This window comes from Rhamphochromis sp. 'chilingali' (genome assembly GCF_963969265.1).
Source record: "Rhamphochromis sp. 'chilingali' genome assembly, chromosome: 6".
In the NCBI taxonomy this organism is placed as follows: domain Eukaryota; kingdom Metazoa; phylum Chordata; class Actinopteri; order Cichliformes; family Cichlidae; genus Rhamphochromis; species Rhamphochromis sp. 'chilingali'.
This window is the reverse complement of record NC_137933.1, coordinates 24,834,421-24,853,914: the sequence shown is the minus strand read 5'-3', so window position 1 is coordinate 24,853,914 and position 19,494 is coordinate 24,834,421. Positions and strand designations below refer to the sequence as shown.

General features: G+C 39.5%; 1 protein-coding gene across 3 annotated transcripts; it reads right to left on the bottom strand.

Moving 5' to 3' along the window:
- Positions 1 to 1,912: 1,912 nt before the first annotated feature.
- On the bottom strand, positions 1,913 to 9,700 carry LOC308398604 (transcription factor E2F5-like). 3 transcript variants are annotated; one of them, XM_080885352.1, is made up of 10 exons: positions 9,474 to 9,700; positions 8,886 to 9,052; positions 5,245 to 5,354; positions 4,978 to 5,133; positions 3,994 to 4,037; positions 3,761 to 3,825; positions 3,449 to 3,659; positions 2,968 to 3,015; positions 2,839 to 2,883; positions 1,913 to 2,705 (listed from the first exon to the last, which is right to left on the bottom strand). In XM_080885352.1, exons 2-10 carry the CDS (start codon positions 9,042 to 9,044, stop codon positions 2,620 to 2,622), a joined length of 924 nt encoding a protein of 307 aa, XP_080741478.1. In that variant the 5' UTR covers positions 9,045 to 9,052; positions 9,474 to 9,700; the 3' UTR covers positions 1,913 to 2,619. The 3 variants fall into 3 exon arrangements, with proteins under 3 accessions (XP_080741478.1, XP_080741477.1, XP_080741479.1); XM_080885351.1 differs by having other exon boundaries at positions 8,886 to 9,049; positions 9,474 to 9,699; XM_080885353.1 differs by lacking the exon at positions 9,474 to 9,700 and adding an exon at positions 6,258 to 6,342 and having other exon boundaries at positions 8,886 to 9,023.
- Positions 9,701 to 19,494: the final 9,794 nt, after the last annotated feature.

The window sequence follows — 19,494 nt, the reverse complement described above, 5'->3', positions numbered from 1 at the left end:
CGGAGAGATTTCGCAGGTCTTTCCTCCCCACTGCTGTCAGACTCCATAATAAAGACTTTAACTGATCAAGTACACACATCCATACATATGCAATAATACTAAGTGCAATAATCCTTTCTGTCATCGTTGTATTTTTACTCAGTTGTATATAGTATTTGTATTTGTATTCTATTTTTATCTTATTGTATATTTATTTTATTTTATTCTACTGTATATAGTATTTTATTTTATTCTATTCTGTACAGTTGTGTACTTTATTTATTCTTATTGTATTCTAATTTTTGCCTCATAACTTTTGCACTGTCCACTTCCTGCTGTGACAAAACAAATTTCCCACGTGTGGGACTAATAAAGGTTATCTTATCTTATCTTATCTTATCTTATATGAACCAAGTATTAAAGATAAGTTTATATTCTGCTCCTGCTTATTTTGGGGGAAAGATTTATCCTTTTACCCTGCCAGATAATTTCCTTAAAAGCAAATTGATCTGATGGGCATAAGTGCTGCCAACTGATAGTTGAGCTGGCCTTTGAAAATAGAATATTTAGAAATTTAACCACACAATTTGTTTAGAAAGTGAAACAGTATTGACAAGAAATAGTAAGCAAAGGTTAAGTGCTAAATCAACAGTGTTTTGCTAATAGCATGGCTCTACTGAGGCCACTTTGGTCCAGACTAAAATATTAAACTCTGCTTAGATTGTGATGAGAGTATGCAGATCTTTCATTGTCCCCAGTAAATTAGATGTCTCAGTGCAGGTTATCCCATCTGCTCCCATCAAGATTCATAAAGCTTTATCACTAAACACATACAAGAGGAACAGCATTCCCATCAGTTTCAGTTGTTCTTCTAGGCTAATAGGCAAATGTTGGCATACCAGTATTTAATAAACATATACCTGTTTAACTTCAAAATATTAGGACACCAACATTTAGCTCAAAGCACTGCCATGTCATGGATGTATTTAGAGAAAGTACAGTATCAGAGATGTGAGTGTAGTTGTACAGCTTTAGGCCTGTTATTCACACGTTTGGTATGATGCAGGTATTTTAAAATCAAGCGATATCGTAAACTAATACTTTAGACCTGAGTAAAATTTCATCTGAGCGACATTTCACACATATTGTAATCTGAGGCTATAGTTCATGGTTGTCTGGAGCAGTAGTTCTCCAGACTTTCTGAAGTTGTTTCAAAATGTTCCTTTGGCTGCTATTCCACTCATTTTCAGAATATTTGCTTTTGCTTATTTGTTAAATCACACCAGCCTATGAAAGACAATAAAGGCACCCTGTGTTAGATGCTTTTGGGGGCTTTTCTTTAGTTGGCGCTACAATTTTTTTTTTTTAAAAAAGATAACAATTTCACAGACATAAAAAAAATTGTATTTTTGCACAGAGGTGATTCTCAAAGAACTATTAGCTGAAGACTCGTATCTTTGCAGTATGTTCTTAAAAAATGAGTAAAAAGTGGACAAGTGGAGGTGAACATAAATAAGAGGCATTAATAATAATATTTAAAAACAAACAAACACTATCTACAGCATCTGAAAGCCCTGTCATTAAGAAAAAGGAAAAAAATTCAGGATAGACCTGACAGATGAATCTAGAGCTTCAGTTGATTGACCTACTGATCTACTAATCAGGAATAGTTTTAATGACATATTAAGGAAGGGAAACGGGAAGAAAAGGCTGAGGGATGTCAAACTGTCCAAGAACTAGACCAGAAATCAGTCAATCAATTAGCAAAAGGATGTAAGGAGTGATGCATCCAAAGTTGACATTTGTGGTTCAAATCAATATGTATGGCGATTAGAAAAGAAATACAATAGTGAAAGTTTTCAGTCATCGAAATAGGTGGAGGCTCCGTCATGGTTTGGGACCACATTTCAGAAAATACAAAGAAACTTTTTGCATAATTTTATTGTTGTTATGTCTTAAAAGTTAAATACAAATCATTATTTAAAAAGGGAATATTCACTTTTGAACATAGGGCTGAGTTCCAGATAAAACACTGGGTACACTTACACCCATCTAAAAAGCTTATCCAAATCATGGTCACAGGTCCCAGCAAGGCGAGAGGTAGTCAATCATCAGGCCAACACAGAGACAGGTTTAACACTCACACTTATAATAGTGGCTAATTTAGCCAGTTAATCTAGGCACCAGTCACCAGTTAACCTAGCATATCTTTGGACTGTGGGAGACATCAGCATACCCAGAAAAAACCCACGCCCCACACAAAAGGCTGGAATTAAATTCAAACCCAGGACCTTCCTGTTGTGAGTCAACAGGGCTAACTGCTGTGACTCTAGGCCACCTGTTGTGCTTTTACATGGAGCCTAAAATTCTGGTAGTAACTGGTTTAAAAGCTGAAATGCTTGACAGTTCAATCAGAATACAAATACTTTAACTCTGAGTGTGCTCTTTCTGTCCATGCCCTTGGTGTTTGCTTCCAAATTCAAACTCTTGGACACTTTACAGCAACAGCACTGAAAACACCATAAATATGGATCTTCAGGAAGCTCAAAAAGAATGCTGCATGTTCGCCAAGGTCCCACGGTTCTGATTAAATGCATTTCATCACAAACCAGTGTTTAAAATCCCACCCAATTAAAAACATTAGCTCATGTAACCACAGGCTTTGAGCATGGGGATGTCAAAGAGGTCGCAGATGCCTTCTCTCTCGTCCAGATCACAGGTGTAATCTTGTTTAGATGAGGGATGGAGACAAGAGGAGCAGAGGAGAAAAAACTGTTAGGCAGATGTAAACGTGTAATTACCACATTCAATATGCAATAATCGTTAATCACTTTATAAAGATGAATAAAGTGTACTTACCTTCAGAGGACAAGAGCTTTGTGATTAGATTTGTATTTAATATTCCTACAAAAAGAAAAACAAACCAGACATCAATTTACAGTAAAATTAGCTGACTTTAGTGTTTTTAAGAGCGAAGACCGGCACTACCTCTGGGCGGCTCTGTTTGGTCCTGGCGTTGGTTCGATGGATCCGGCGCTGGAAAAAATATTTTTTTGAACAAACTGTGAGCATGACAATGTAGATACGTTAAATGTAAAGCCTGCGTAAGCATGAAAGAAGGAACAGCCTGTCAAACATTAGTCACACAGTTTATTTAACTAAGCATTACATCCACTTTTTCATGTTTGAATATTATGTGCTTTTTTTAAATTAACTGATTCCAGTCACATGGGGGAAAAGAGTGAAGACTGTGGCACGATCGAAAGTGGTTGCTTCAAACACCAAGTCTGCCACCACGCAGGGTCAGCTATCATCATCAACATCATCCACAGCAGTTTGTTGCCTTTTAAAAGTTTAAAAGTTAAAAAACTGTTGGATGAATATTAAAAGGCGTGGAACTTATAAAATGAAGGGTTTATTAGTTTTCATTTCTCTTTCAGTGGTGTATCCAGGAAAGATAACGACTCACTTTTGGATTCATCAGTTTTGTTACTGACTTTACTGTTTTCTTCTCGCCAGGCAGACAGAGCTAAGCTGGCGCTCTGTAAAATTTCTTCTGCTGGTGGGACTGGAAGTACAACAGGAGCAGAGCTGACGGAGCATTTGTTTAGGAGGACGACATCTATGGGACCTCTGGCGCTTTTCAGATGGATCTGGTACCTTGCCGGGCAGTTCTGGACCTGTACAAAGGAGACGCAAGCACACATAAATCACCCCCGTCTGAATTAAGGGCAGCAGCGGGAGTATAAACTACAGTCGCTTTCAGTGATGCAGAACTTACAGCTTTGGGAATGGGGACATCTAGCTGTGTGCCAGGTGGTGCTTGCACTGCTAAAAGTGTGTGGCCTGAGAAGAAACAAGATGCAGACAAGTCAAAACACGATTTATATGTATTTATTCCAAAGAGCAGAAAGCACCATCTCAGGCTTACTGACTCTCTACTTTATTTTTTTTATCTATATAAAAAAATACTGAAAAAAGAGTAATTGCTGGAAAAGAGGGATTATACATCACCACAAAAGCAGTTGCAGATATCTTCATGATTCACATATGTCAGAGTTGATCTGAGTTAAGGTTCAACTTAAAATATTTTGCTATTCAGAAAAGAGATGTGATGGATTGTTGCACAGCATTTTCTGTAACGGCACAAATGCAAATGCAGCGTATCTGTCACAGAAACACATTAAATCTCATCAAATCTGCTAAAAATGATATCCAATATCTCATTTTCAGTTAAAGCTGGAAGCATAAAACATTTAGTACAAATACACATAATTCTGTTCCTACGTTGTGGTAAACAGAAGTAAACACACACACGCCCACGGACTATACTACAACTTTGATGTTTTTATTACAACATGCTGACATCAGCTTGCCTTTTGGAAATCCTCAGTAATGACATGGGTATTGTTTTCATAGATCATTTGCACTGCTGTCAGGATTGTTAATATGGAAATCTAATGTAGTATATTAATCATATTTGTGTGATTGTGAAGTCATATAATGGTTTACTGAAAAAATTATGTTTTAAAGAGCTCAAAAAACAAAGTGCTTACGCACCTCAATGACTAATATATTGCCCCTAAAGTTTGGAGATGATTCGATGGAACCTAAAACTTTTTCCTAAATCGGGTGACCCTGACCTTTGACCTTGAAGCATTCAATGCTTAAATGATGTATTTTATTGTCTTTACCCAAATGATTGGAGCAGAATTGGCTGAAATCTTTGGCTTCTGTGAGCTGTGAGAACTTCCATCCTTCCACGATCTATTACTTGATATGGTTTCACAAAAAGTTTTAACTTCATTTTCACATTTGGTGTGTCCTTCACCTCAACCCTGTTTTTACCTAAATGAAATCAGCATTTAAAAAAAGATACCTTGAAAACTAAAGGCTAGGCTGTAAACAAACAAACAGAAGCAATTACATACTCCCAACCTTCCAGGGGGAAAATTATGACTGAGCAATGAATTCAACAGTTATTAGAGAAAAGGATATTTTCTGCAATCTTCTGTTATATTCTTGATGCTCTGTTCGACCCAGAGTTTCTGCTGGTCCAAAACACATTCCATTTGCTCCAAGCCCTTCACGTCAGACTTTAACTCCACCAGCCTGTTGGCTAATAGCTGTGTATTCTCTCCCAATGTGTGGCCTCTTATTCGTGGGGAAAATAAAAGAGAACATGTTAACTTTTACTATTATTTATGTTTTGCTTCATATTCTTGACATATGTGCATGCACACAAGAGAAGAGTTAAAAACTCACATCCACTTTACGTTGCTCTTGGATATTTTCATAATCAGGCCGATGCCCTCCAGTACATTTGTGATGTCGTAGATTCGCCTCTTCTGTCCAACAGCCAGAGCCCTGACCGCCTGAAACAACAGGGAAAAAAGATGCTTTTTCTACCCCAGCCTCCGTGTCTGACACACACACACAGCAGTTATTCAAAGACAATGCATCAGGCCTACACTAACACCCCAGATGTGCTCCAGTTCTGTACTGTCAGCTGGTCTCCTTAGGAGTCAACAAAGTTGATCATCTGCCTCCGTCTCACTCTTTCTCTTCACACTAGTCTGCATGTACTCCTTCTTAATTTTTACACTCACAATGTTAACAAAATCGAGCTGCTGTTCTTGTGGGGTTTAATGCACTTATTTATTTCCTGAAGCAAAAGCTTTTGCTTAACAAATGAAGTGTAATTTTTAAATGTATGCCAAAATGTAGCCAGAACAATCCATGGACTTTAAATCAGAGAAAACATCTTAAAGAACTTTAAAGAAATCGAACCCTAAACCCACACATGGGGAAAGGACAGCCCGAGGCCCCACAGATCATGCCAAATAAGGGCTGCCGCATGCTAAAACACAAACAAAACAAAGCCCAAAAATTTAAATAAATAAATAAATACGTGCTTAGGAATCTCAAGATGCATGTGTGTTTTTATTGCTATTTAACTTGGCTTCAATCCAGTTTGCTTCATTAGTGACAGATCTAGTGGTGTATATCAAAAAAATGGCAACAAACAGACTAATTTAAATGTTTATTTAGCATGTTAGATGAATGATGTAATGTTTGCATTCTAACCTGTAACAATGTGTCAATTCAGTTATGCAGTGTGTGGTCCTTCACTTACTTTAGCAAAGCTAGTATGGCTCTCTTAATTTAATATATACGAAGCAGAAGATCTGCATTACAGTAACCAGATGATGATAGTATGTATTAAAGTGTGACCGGTTGCCCCCTTGTGAGCCTTGAAGGTACTGCAATTTATTTACAATATGTCTGTGAAGGTTCTCAGTCATCTTCTTCTTTAGGTTGCTTGAAGATGTTTCACCTCTCATCCGAGAAGTTTCTTCAGTTCTAGGGTAAAAAGGTGGAGAGTCCCAGATTTAAACCCTGTGGGTGTATCCCCCCAAGGAGGGACAAAAGGACCCCCTGATGATCCTCTACCTAATCACATGAGCCAAGGTGTGAAAGCGGGTGTGGGTGACAATCAGCCACGGTTTCGGGTGGGCTCATTGTGAAACCTGGCCCCACCCCATCATGTGATTTCCTGAGGTCAGATGGCCCAGGATGTGAGTGGCCGTTAAGGCATCTGGGACGGGATCTCAAAACTGGATTATAGATGGCAGACAGTTGGTATCGTAAGCCACCGCCTCTGTTCAAAGATAGTCGCTCACAGTGGACATCAAGTATTTATTTATAATAAATACTTTCTTCTTTTTTTTAATCAGTTAACTGAAATTATTCTTATAAGATTTTAAAAATATAATGATATATTAATCTAAAATTTAAAAAGTCTATAACCTACAGGACAAGAGTCATTCTATCCCAAATCATCACATGTAAAGTAAAACATGCAGAACATCTTTAACTTTAAATTTTTCGTCACAAAAATGGAGAAAATGCTGTTTTCATGCTAAATTCATCCTGGATTGAAAAAATATCAAGTTGCAAAGAAATAGCATAATCGGAATAAAACAAAATCAAAAGTATCCAGATGACTTAGAGAATAATTTTATTAAATATGCACATTTTTCGATTTTGAGACCCACTGTGTTTACATTTAAAAAGTAAACTGAAGTATTTACTGTGCTCCCTTCATTTATGTACTCTGTGTTCCTAAACCTCTTGATGAAGGATCAGGGGCCCGTTCTTCGTACCTCGCTAAGTAGGTTAGCCGGATTAGATTGTTGACGATTTCGCGTGATCCTGGATCAGTCGGTTCCCCGAAGCTCATCCGGGACTTGCTGTCATAGCAACAGAGCCGTAAGCGTAAACCTGCTCGGGAGCAGGTTTACTTTATGTAAACAGGATTAGATCGCGGCCACGCAGGTATGTCCGCGTCATCATACGAAAGCAACAGCGATATTCCACCACTGTTTCACCATAAATAAATAACATCAATGTAACTAAAGACAATGCAGCACCTGATCCATTTATTGATTTCACACAGGTCATTTCCTAAAAAAGGGAAATGTACTATTAACATTCTATTACATGTATGTGATTATTACAGATGTAATTCAGATTTCAGAGTAGTAATTGTAAATTACTTCGTGTAATCAAGATGAGAGACCACGGCTATAAAAGCGAAGGTGGATTTGGGAAGCCTGTCGCAGCCATGTCCTGTCCGTATACGCGAGCCACCCATTGCGGAAGGTGCAAGATTGATAAGGAGAGTCCTCAGAATTCAGCGTATATTGCGGGATAGACAGGATCCTTTAGCTCAGCGCGACAGTGTGCTCATAGAGAGATATCGTGAGGGTATTATTCACTTAACCAACTTGTTGACGAGGGGGTGCAGGACCACCACCTGTCTTTTTTTCCTCTGCCCTTTTCTTGGTTGCTGTTATAAACAAACAGATTATTCCAGGGTCTCTTTCCAAGAGACTAAAAGCAATATAAGTGATAAATATTACCATTCTGTAGGATATTCTTATATTTCACTTTTACCTGTTCCCATGTTCTAGTGGGTCCTGTCGTGGCTCTAATGTGAAAGAGGATAAAATATAACATATTATAATATAATGTAATATAATATTGGATAATATAGTGTAATATAATAAATCTACCCTACCGCCTACTGGTGTTGGCCAGAGGGGCCGATGGCGCGATATGGCAGCCTGGCTTCTGTCAGTCTGCCCCAGGGCAGCTGTGGCTACAACTGTAGCTGCCTCCACCAGTGTGTGAATGTGAGAGTGACTGAATAGTGGCATTGTAAAGCGCTTTGGGTGCCTTGAAAAGCGCTATATCAATCCACTCCATTATTATTGTTATTATTAAATTACTTACGAGTTTAATTTGTCAGCAACTTCCTGCCAGCCCTCGCTCCTTGCTTTTGCAGCCTTTGCAGTGTTCCCTTGCGTTCTGATTAAACTCTGAAACTCCTGAAATCCCTCACTCAAGAGTTCTTGCTCTGCTGCCGAAAAATACCGAGCCGAGCGCGCTCCGTCGACATTTTCGCCGACCAATCAGAGGGTTTCCGATCAATGTTTCTACTATCGATGCGTGGCCCCTTTTACGACACCCAGTGATGTCACATTACTGCGTCCAGCTGTACTAATCGTCAACAGCAGGTGTGTTCGGGGAACCGGATTAGCGAGCTCACGGTTAGCGCGATGATTTGATCTTGGATGTGTCATTTGATCTTGGATGTAGTAAGCGACGTACGAAGAACGGGCCCCAGGTCAACCAGTAAATCCTCTGAGGACCAAAATGAAGTAATGAAAACACAAAGGAAAACTAGGCCACGGAGGCCTGAAGTTTAAAAATGGCAGGCATACAGTATAAAGTAGCACAAATCTAAAGTTTCAAAGCTATAAAATACTGTACAACACACACGTATAATTTGATGCAACATGCTGGCCTAGGTGTTTACTGTATTGTGTGGGCTCACTTACGTCTCTCAGGTCCAGCTCGCCGCTTTTAGACTCTTGCAGTAACTGGACAAACTTCGTGGTGAGCACATGAAGACTCCTCTGACTCCTCTTGTATTTGGGGTGTTGTTCTGGCATGCTGGTGTCTTCGTCCGGGCTGTGTGGGCTATCTTCAGGATCCATAGCTGCTGCTGGGCAGGAACACAAAACAAATGAACCCGAGATGGGGCCTCTCCGATCTTTGAATGAGCCCGCCTCACACAGCTGCAGAGTTCCCTTCGAAATAAAATATTCTCAGTGTTTTCTGTGTATGCTCTCTGCCGTTGCTTTGTCGGGTTTTCAGGTATATCTGTCTAATAAGCGCTTTGGCTAATCAATAATGTCGAGCTCTTTAGATTTACATTCACCTTCACCATAAGTGCTACCTGGGGCTGATTTATTATGAAAACACTGTATCGGAAATGCAAAAAGATGTTTAGCTTTTCACTCGAAAGTAGCTGTTTAGGAGGTTTAGTTTATCCTGCAAACTGGTAAAAGCCTTTAGTTTTTCTAAAGATCACTTCCACACGAACACAAAAAGCGACGAGCGTAAGACAAAACAATTGTGTTTACCTTGATGGCTGGAAGAAGTAGCAGCGTAGAGTCGCTAACGTTAGCAAGCCCAACAACGACAGCCGATTTCAGTGTTTAAACTGAGACAAAGGTTTTGGCGGACAAGTAAATATATCCGTTCTTAACCTCTAATGTAAACACAGTATTTACATGGTAAACAGCACCGCGCTAACTCTACTAACAGTCCACTCCCAACTGTTTAGGCGCGGAGCTTTCCGGTAGCTGCATTTACCTGCCTTCACAATAAAACCTAACCATTCGACCAACCAAAATAAAATCAACTCACATTAAAATATCAGTCTGGTCGGACATCCAAAACCTGTGAATCACTGACAAAAATAGGTTTTCTGCGACTTTATCCTCGTGTGAAAAAGAGTGTAAAAATTAGATTTTTTTGTTTTTGTTTTCAAAAACGTGTTTTCATTTAGCAAATTTCTTTATTTTCATTTAAAGATAAAATTTACAAGCAACACAGCAACAATGTGGACATTACGCTAGCAGAATGGAAAAGATGTCTGTAACATTTCATGGAAAATAAGCACATAATAAGCAACAATAAGTGAACGTTTGCTGAATATCAATTTATTTAAATCTTTAAAATTTTATTTTATATTGAGTAAAGCATATGAAAACTTATCATCTATGCATATTAATGTGCTATATATGCGCGACATGCTGCACACAATTCATCACAAGCCTGTAAATGATTTATCTTTAAATCTGCAGCAAAATCATATATAGAGGTTATAGATAATTATTAAGTACTGTAAAGTAATGTTTATACTTGCTGTTGCTTTATTAAAGGTATGTTGACAAGAAGAAAAATTATTGTAGTCAAACGATCTTCATACATATGTGCTGTAAGTAATATGATCATATGATAAAAATATATTCTCAGTAATTTAAAGACTTATTTAAAAAAAACCTGTGACAAAGATTCTGAAGTGGTTGTTTAAAGTGGCTGCAGACGGGTGCAAACCCAATCGTTGTCACACTCCATAAAAAGAAAAAAAATTAGTATTAACATTTTTAATATTTATTTTTTAATAAAACCTGAAAAAACATCTGGCATTTAAAATTGGTATTAGTGGAAATGCAAATGTGTTGTATGTATTTGCATTTTTATGTTAAAAACAGCAATTTATATTCAGTGATTGGAACCTGACCTTGACTTTGTAACTACAGCCAGCTTCATGTCATCAACACCCGTCCATATAAATGTATATAAATGTATATTATTTACATTTTTATGAGTAAATAAGTCATTATATCCAGGAAATAATTATTTACAATTATTTACTGGATAATAATAATATTGTGTTACATAGATAAACCCAGATTTGCAATTTGAGAATGATAAAAACGTTTTGAACAGAGTCATGGAAGATATAGTAGTGCTAAAATCCAGAAACCTGGTCATGCTCCTTGTCATTAGAGGGATCAGATGTCCCACTAGGACTGTTTTCGGATTAGGGACTGTTATCAGGAACTGCACTGAATTCCCTTGTACCCCTTTAGTACTACGGCCATGTTCTACATTTTGATCAGCTCTAATTTGCAGAACCCCACACAGCAGCTTTTAAGCCTTGGGAGTAAATTTCAATTTGGTCACCTAAAATGTCTCTGCTGGGAATCCTTTGGCAGAGAGTTGTCATTTAACTCATCTAATCTATTTGTTCCATCCTAAAATGGCCCCAGGCACTTATCTGAGTAGTTATTTTTGAAGCATTTATTTGATACAACAAAAATAAAAACTGCATGTGCAAAAGTCACCACTCTAAACTGGTCACACTGTGTCCCATACTCTGGGTTTAAAAGCTTTAACTTAATTGAACTTCCACTTTTACCAGCATCTTTCCTCTTCTTCTTTCAGCTGCTTCCTTTTGGGGTCACCACAGATGATCATCTGCCTCCTCTGCCATCAGAGCGTTCTCACTCCCGAGGCGTAACATGTGGACGTTTTGTCACGTCCCGCGGCGTTCCTGAGGAACGCGAAAGGAGACCTTCGGCGTTCTTATGGTACGCGGCGGGTTATGGCTGGAATCCAGTGCAATGACGCTCCCGCGGTAGTAGACGTTCCAGACCTGTATTCCAGCCCTAAACCTAACCTTATCCCTAGCCCTGACCATAACCTTATTCCTGACCTTAACCAGGACTTTAATGATGTTAAATAGCGTGTTTCTAAGCGATTTGAAGAAAAAGAGCGAACATGTGTAGGTTCAGTCCAGACGGTTCTCATATTTCCTCTTTTTCCGAGGTCGTCATTTAGGAACGTGGTGGGTAGCCGAAAACGTAATATGGTGACGATTTGTCACCTAGCGTAAAATGTTACGCTTTGGGAGTGAGAACGGGTTGCAGACTGCCATCCTCTTCTGCCACACCAACCCTCTGCATGTCCTCCTTTACGGTATCCACAAATCTTCTCTGAGGTGTTCCTGTTTTCCTCCTGCCTGGCACCTCTATATTCAACATCCCTCTGATGTACTCATTTTTTTCTAATCTTGTTCATCTTGGCCACTCCCAATGAACATCTAAGCATCATCAACACTGCCACCTCCAGTTCAGCCTCCTGTCTTTATGGCAGTACAAAACCACACCATACATCACTGCAGACCTCACTAATATCCCATAAACCTCCCCTCTCACTCTTCTGTCCACACAAAGCACCCCTGACACTCGTCTTCACCAGCTCCTCCACTGTCTTTTGTTGTCACCGTTGTTGCTTTGGATATTGAGTACTATCGACCCGATTCTTTTGTCCTCAGGCTTGATAGAGAAGACACAAACTCAGTGTATTCAAAATATATACTTTATTCAACAAAACCTTCCGGGAGGGAGATGTGCACAGCGCGAAGCCTCCTGCAAAATCTAATGCATTACCAACAGGATGAGTGTAATATACTCTACACCCCCGCTCCCCACGTCGGGCACTCACGGCCCGAAGGTCGTCTCCTGTTGTTATCATCTATCAGCACAAACATGAGCGAGACTCTCTGGAAAGTCTGCACTAAAGATCCTGTTTATCACAATTTCATGTCGCCAAGCAGTCTCATGACCTAAAACACAGTGTATAAACCCTCAAAGCTGGCCTTTAATATTACACTTTAATATGTACTTAGCAAATAGGCACTTGGATTATATTTTATAACAATGCTACTAAAAGTAAATATAACAAAATTAAGGTAACAAGGAATCGTTTCAGCCCTTGTCAGATTTGTCATACTTAGGCGTATTCGGGATGTCTACTGCATTCAAAAAGCTACATTTTTATTATTATAACTACTCTGAAAAATAAAGAATGTCCTTTTTTTTACAAAAAAATAACAAAGAAAAAGCTAGCAGTAAAAGTACTAAAAACTAAAAGTTAGTTTAGTTTTTCAACAATAAAGAGTAAAACTGAAAACGAAACTAAAAACGTAAAAAAAAACCAACAACCAACAACTGACATTTAAATTCTTCATACCTGTTTCTAAACTTCAATATTTGTGTTCGACAGCGCCATGTGAGTCATGACTGCGGTAAAGTGAGCCGTCATTTGTGAGCCGCGGTCAAGCCAGCCGCCTCCTATCCGCCGCATAAATTTCCTTGCGCTTTTACACCAGTCTTTACGGTAGCGCCTTTTCGCTTTATATCCTGATTGAAAGCCTAGACTCGCGCACACATGCACGCGCGTGAACAGTCACACGCACGCGCGCACACAAATTACAATGGAACAGCCCAATACAGCCATCGTGACAGTCTGGTTGCATATTCAAAAATTCATTAAAAATCATTCTTAAAAGTTGATGCCAAGCTTTCAACACAATCCTCTTCTCGGACACCTACTTTACCTCTGGGCCAGTTTTTACCCAGATTTACTGTAATATTACTCAGAAATCACAGTAAACTCATATTCAGTGCAATACAGTCAATGCACTACAATTATGTTTATTTCAAAAATTCATTAAAAGTCATCCTGAATAGTTGATGTACAACTTTCAACACATCCCTCCTCTGGGACACCTACTGTACCTGTGTGCCAATTTTCATCCAGATTTACTGTAGAATTCCTCAGAAATTAAAGGAAACTTATATTCAATTCAATACAGTCAATACAATAGAATTATGTCAATTTTCCAAAATTCATTAAAAATCATCCTGAGTAGTTGATGTACAACTTTCAACACATCCCTCCTCTAGGACACCTACTGTACCTGTGTGCCAGGTTTCAGCCAGATTTACTGTAGAATTCCTCAGAAATTAATGGGTACTTGTATCCAATGCAGTCGGCCAATACAGTAGAATTATGTCAATTTTCAAAAATTCATTAAAAATCATCCTGAGTAGTTGATGTACAACTTTCAACACATCCCCCCTCTGGGACACCTACTGTACCTGTGTGCCAGGTTTCAGCCCGATTTACTGTAGAATTCCTCAGAAATTAAAGGGTACTTGTATTCAATGCAATACAGTCAATACAATAGAATTATGTCAATTTTCAGAAATTCATTAAAAATCATCCTGAGTAGTTGATGTCCAACTTTCAACACATCCCCCCTCTGGGACACCTACTGTACCTGTGTGCCAAGTTTCATCCAGATTTACTGTAGAATTCCTCAGAAATTAATGGAAACATTTATTCAATCTAATACAGCCAATGCACTACAAATGTGTCAATTTTCAAAAATTCATTAAAAATCATCCTGAGTAGTTGATGTACAACTTTCAACACATCCCCCCTCTGGGACACCTACTGTACCTGTGTGCGAATTTTCATCCAGATTTACTGTAGAATTCCTCAGAAATTAAAGGAAACTTATATTCAATTCAATACAGTCAATACAATAGAATTATGTCAATTTTCCAAAATTCATTAAAAATCATCCTGAGTAGTTGATGTACAACTTTCAACACATCCCTCCTCTAGGACACCTACTGTACCTGTGTGCCAGGTTTCAGCCAGATTTACTGTAGAATTCTTCAGAAATTAATGGGTACTTGTATCCAATGCAGTCGGCCAATACAGTAGAATTATGTCAATTTTCAAAAATTCATGAAAAATCATCCTGAGTAGTTGATGTACAACTTTCAACACATCCCCCCTCTGGGACACCTACTGTACCTGTGTGCCAGGTTTCAGCCAGATTTACTGTAGAATTCCTCAGAAATTAAAGGGTACTTGTATTCAATGCAATACAGTCAATACAATAGAATTATGTCAATTTTCAGAAATTCATTAAAAATCATCCTGAGTAGTTGATGTACAACTTTCAACACATCCCCCCTCTGGGACACCTACTGTACCTGTGTGCCAGGTTTCAGCCAGATTTACTGTAGAATTCCTCAGAAATTAATGGAAACATTTATTCAATCTAATACAGCCAATGCACTACAATTGTGTCAATTTTCAAAAATTCATTAAAAATCATCCTGAGTAGTTGATGTACAACTTTCAACACATCCCTCCTCTGGGACACCTACTGTACCTGTGTGCCAATTTTCATCCAGATTTACTGTAGAATTCCTCAGAAATTAAAGGAAACTTATATTCAATTCAATACAGTCAATACAATAGAATTATGTCAATTTTCCAAAATTCATTAAAAATCATCCTGAGTAGTTGATGTACAACTTTCAACACATCCCTCCTCTAGGACACCTACTGTACCTGTGTGCCAGGTTTCAGCCAGATTTACTGTAGAATTCCTCAGAAATTAATGGGTACTTGTATCCAATGCAGTCGGCCAATACAGTAGAATTATGTCAATTTTCAAAAATTCATGAAAAATCATCCTGAGTAGTTGATGTACAACTTTCAACACATCCCCCCTCTGGGACACCTACTGTACCTGTGTGCCAGGTTTCAGCCAGATTTACTGTAGAATTCCTCAGAAATTAAAGGGTACTTGTATCCAATGCAGTCGGCCAATACAATAGAATTATGTCAATTTTCAGAAATTCATTAAAAATCATCCTGAGTAGTTGATGTACAACTTTCAACACATCCCTCCTCTGGGACACCTACTGTACCTGTGTGCCAATTTTCATCCAGATTTACTGTAGAATTCCTCAGAAATTAAAGGAAACTTATATTCAATTCAATACAGTCAATACAGTAGAATTATGTCAATTTTCAGAAATTCATTAAAAATCATCCTGAGTAGTTGATGTACAACTTTCAACACATCCCCCCTCTGGGACACCTACTGTACCTGTGTGCCACGTTTCATCCAGATTTACTGTAGAACTCCTCAGAAATTAATGGAAACATTTATTCAATTCAATACAGTCAATACAATAGAATTATGTCAATTTTCAAAAATTCATCAAAAATCACCCATAATAGTTGAGGTCCAACTTTCAACACTTTCTTACTCTGGGCGTCCTACCGTACCTCTGGGCCAAGTTACATCTCAATTCACTGTAATCTTTATCAAAAATTGAAAGAACAATTCTATGTAAATGCTGGCTGTGTGTCCTTTCAAAGTGACACTAAATAACAGAACTCAGGCACATCAGGGAATAATCCAAAAGGCGGATTTATTAAACAAAAACAACATACAAAATATCTCTAACCCATACTACATAACCTAAAAAGAAACAAAGGGACACTTAGAAGCACAAGGAAACAATACTGAAAGGGCAAGAGACACAGTCCAAACACAATCCACAACTAAAATGCCAAAAGAACAAGTCATCCCACATAGCAGACGGGTCTTGCCTGGATCTGGTGTCAAGCCGGCACTGCTGGCTGACTTCTGGCATGGTAAGATGGCACTGTTTATGTGATGGCATGCCACATTTGGCCTGATTGGGTGAATGTGACATGTTGTATAGAGCACTTTGAGTAATATGGGTGAGTAAAAAAGTGCTGTATAAGAATCAGTCCATTCACTGTCTGAACAGAGTTTCGTCATGTTACTTTTGCACTATTATGTTCCAGCACATGTTGTTATTACATGGCTTACATGGCTAAGGTACACATTAGGCTGACATCTGGGGCCAGAGCTGAAACTGTTCTGGGCCAGCACAGGGCCAGCAGTGTGTCTGCAACTGGCCTTGTGCTGGCTCATGTGTGGGCCACCTCTGGTAAACCAGATCTGGGCCACCATAGGGCCGTCATTCTTTGCGGTACGCAGGCCATGTGTAAGCACATTGTGTGGGACAGATCCAGGCCATACCAATTTTGCTATGTGGGAGGAATTATGTAAAAATAGAAACATCATAAAAATGAAAATGAACATAAAGTAAAATGTACTGAAAAGAACATTTTACCATCATTATTTGCTTGGAAAGTCTAAAGTTCCATGGCTTTGAACAGCCAGAGAACACAATGCCCAGCTTAGAATGACTAAAAGTAACTTCTTTTAACATTCTGTCATTCTGCTTCTATATCAAAAATCCACTAAAAATAGTCATTTGAAAAAAAATATTCGCCACTTTTCATCAGTTTGGGTTCCTCTGTTTATAGCAATTTTTAGAAAAGAACCCAATACCTTTGTCACTATACAGTTGTACAGTGAGATACAGAGCATCTCCTACTCATTGCAAACATGCTGGGAGGGTGGCTCTATCCGCCTTAGTGCAGCTGCTGTACCATACTGTGATGCAGTAAGTTAGTAGGCTCTCAATGGGCGAGTGGTGGAAGGGTGAGCTGTAGTCCACAAAGAGCATTCTGGCGTAGCTCTGCCGCTGTTCTAGGTGACTCAGCACCGAGTGGAGGGTGATGGCATCTTCTGTGAATCTGTTTGCACGGTATGCAAACTGGTGGGGGTCGAATTCTGGGGGGAGGTAATCCTTGGTGTGCTGAAGGACTAGTTTCATGATTACCGGTGTGAGGGCCACAGGGCAATAATAGTTCAGGCTGGTGATGGGAGACTTCTTTGGTACTGGGATGATTGTGGCTGATTTTAGACAGGATGGGATGGCTGCTTCATCCAGTGAGAGGTTGAAGATTCTGGTGGAGATGAGGGTGAGCTGGTGGGCACATGGTCTTAGCACTTTACCACGTATTCCGTCTGGACGCCTTCCTGGGGTTCACTGCTAGGAACACTCATCTGACATCGTGCTCCGTTACAGTGAATGGAGCGGTGCAGGAACCAGGTGAGGATGAGGATGGGAGCAGGGCTGAGGCAGATGAATGCTGCTGTTGTGGTGTTTCAAAGCGGGCAAAGAAGCTGTTTATGTCCTCTGCTAGCTGCACACTCAGGTTTTCTGTTTTCACAGTTCTGCCTCTGTGGTTTATGATGTCTATTATTCCATGCCATGTGTTGTTGCTGGACAGGTGGGACCCCTTTTCAGGTCAGCTCGAGCAGACCTGTACAGAGCTCTGTCAACAGACCTACAGGGAGTGCAGAATTATTAGGCAAGTTGTATTTTTGAGGAATAATTTTATTATTGAACAACAACCATGTTCTCAATGAACCCAAAAGACTCATTAATATCAAAGCTGAATGTTTTTGGAAGTAGTTTTTTTTTTTTTTTTTTTTTTAGTTATTTTAGGGGGATATCTGTGTGTGCAGGTGACTATTACTGTGCATAATTATTAGGCAACTTCACAAAAAACAAATATATACCCATTTCAATTATTTATTTTTACCAGTGAAACCAATATAACATCTCCACATTCACAAATATACATCTCAGAATCAGAATCAGAATCGTGTTTATTGGCCAAGTACAGTGGGGCAAAAAAGTATTTAGTCAGCCACCGATTGTGCAAGTTCCCCCACCTAAAATGATAACAGAGGTCAGTAATTTGCACCAGAGGTACACTTCAACTGTGAGAGACAGAATGTGAAAAAAAAATCCATGAATCCACATGGTAGGATTTGTAAAGAATTCATTCGTAAATCAGGGTGGAAAATAAGTATTTGGTCAATAACAAAAATACAACTCAATACTTTGTAACATAACCTTTGTTGGCAATAACAGAGGTCAAACGTTTACTATAGGTCTTTACCAGGTTTGCACACACAGTAGCTGGTATTTTGGCCCATTCCTCCATGCAGATCTTCTCGAGAGCAGTGATGTTTTGGGGCTGTCGCCGAGCAACACGGACTTTCAACTCCCGCCACAGATTTTCTATGGGGTTGAGGTCTGGAGACTGGCTAGGCCACTCCAGGACTTTCAAATGCTTCTTACGGAGCCACTCCTTTGTTGCCTGGGCGGTGTGTTTTGGATCATTGTCATGTTGGAAGACCCAGCCTCGTTTCATCTTCAAAGTTCTCACTGATGGAAGGAGGTTTTGGCTCAAAATCTCACGATACATGGCCCCATTCATTCTGTCCTTAACACGGATCAGTCGTCCTGTCCCCTTGGCAGAAAAACAGCCCCATAGCATGATGTTTCCACCCCCATGCTTCACAGTAGGTATGGTGTTCTTGGGATGCAACTCAGTATTCTTCTTCCTCCAAACACGACGAGTTGAGTTTATACCAAAAAGTTCTACTTTGGTTTCATCTGACCACATGACATTCTCCCAATCCTCTGCTGTATCATCCATGTGCTCTCTGGCAAACTTCAGACGGGCCTGGACATGCACTGGCTTCAGCAGCGGAACACGTCTGGCACTGCGGGATTTGATTCCCTGCCGTTGTAGTGTGTTACTGATGGTGACCTTTGTTACTTTGGTCCCAGCTCTCTGCAGGTCATTCACCAGGTCCCCCCGTGTGGTTCTGGGATCTTTGCTCACCGTTCTCATGATCATTTTGACCCCACGGGATGAGATCTTGCGTGGAGCCCCAGATCGAGGGAGATTATCAGTGGTCTTGTATGTCTTCCATTTTCTGATGATTGCTCCCACAGTTGATTTTTTTCACACCAAGCTGCTTGCCTATTGTAGATTCACTCTTCCCAGTCTGGTGCAGGTCTACAATACTTTTCCTGGTGTCCTTCGAAAGCTCTTTGGTCTTGGCCATGGCGGAGTTTGGAGTCTGACTGTTTGAGGCTGTGGACAGGTGTCTTTTATACAGATGATGAGTTCAAACAGGTGCCATTCATACAGGTAACGAGTGAGGGACAGAAAAGCTTCTTACAGAAG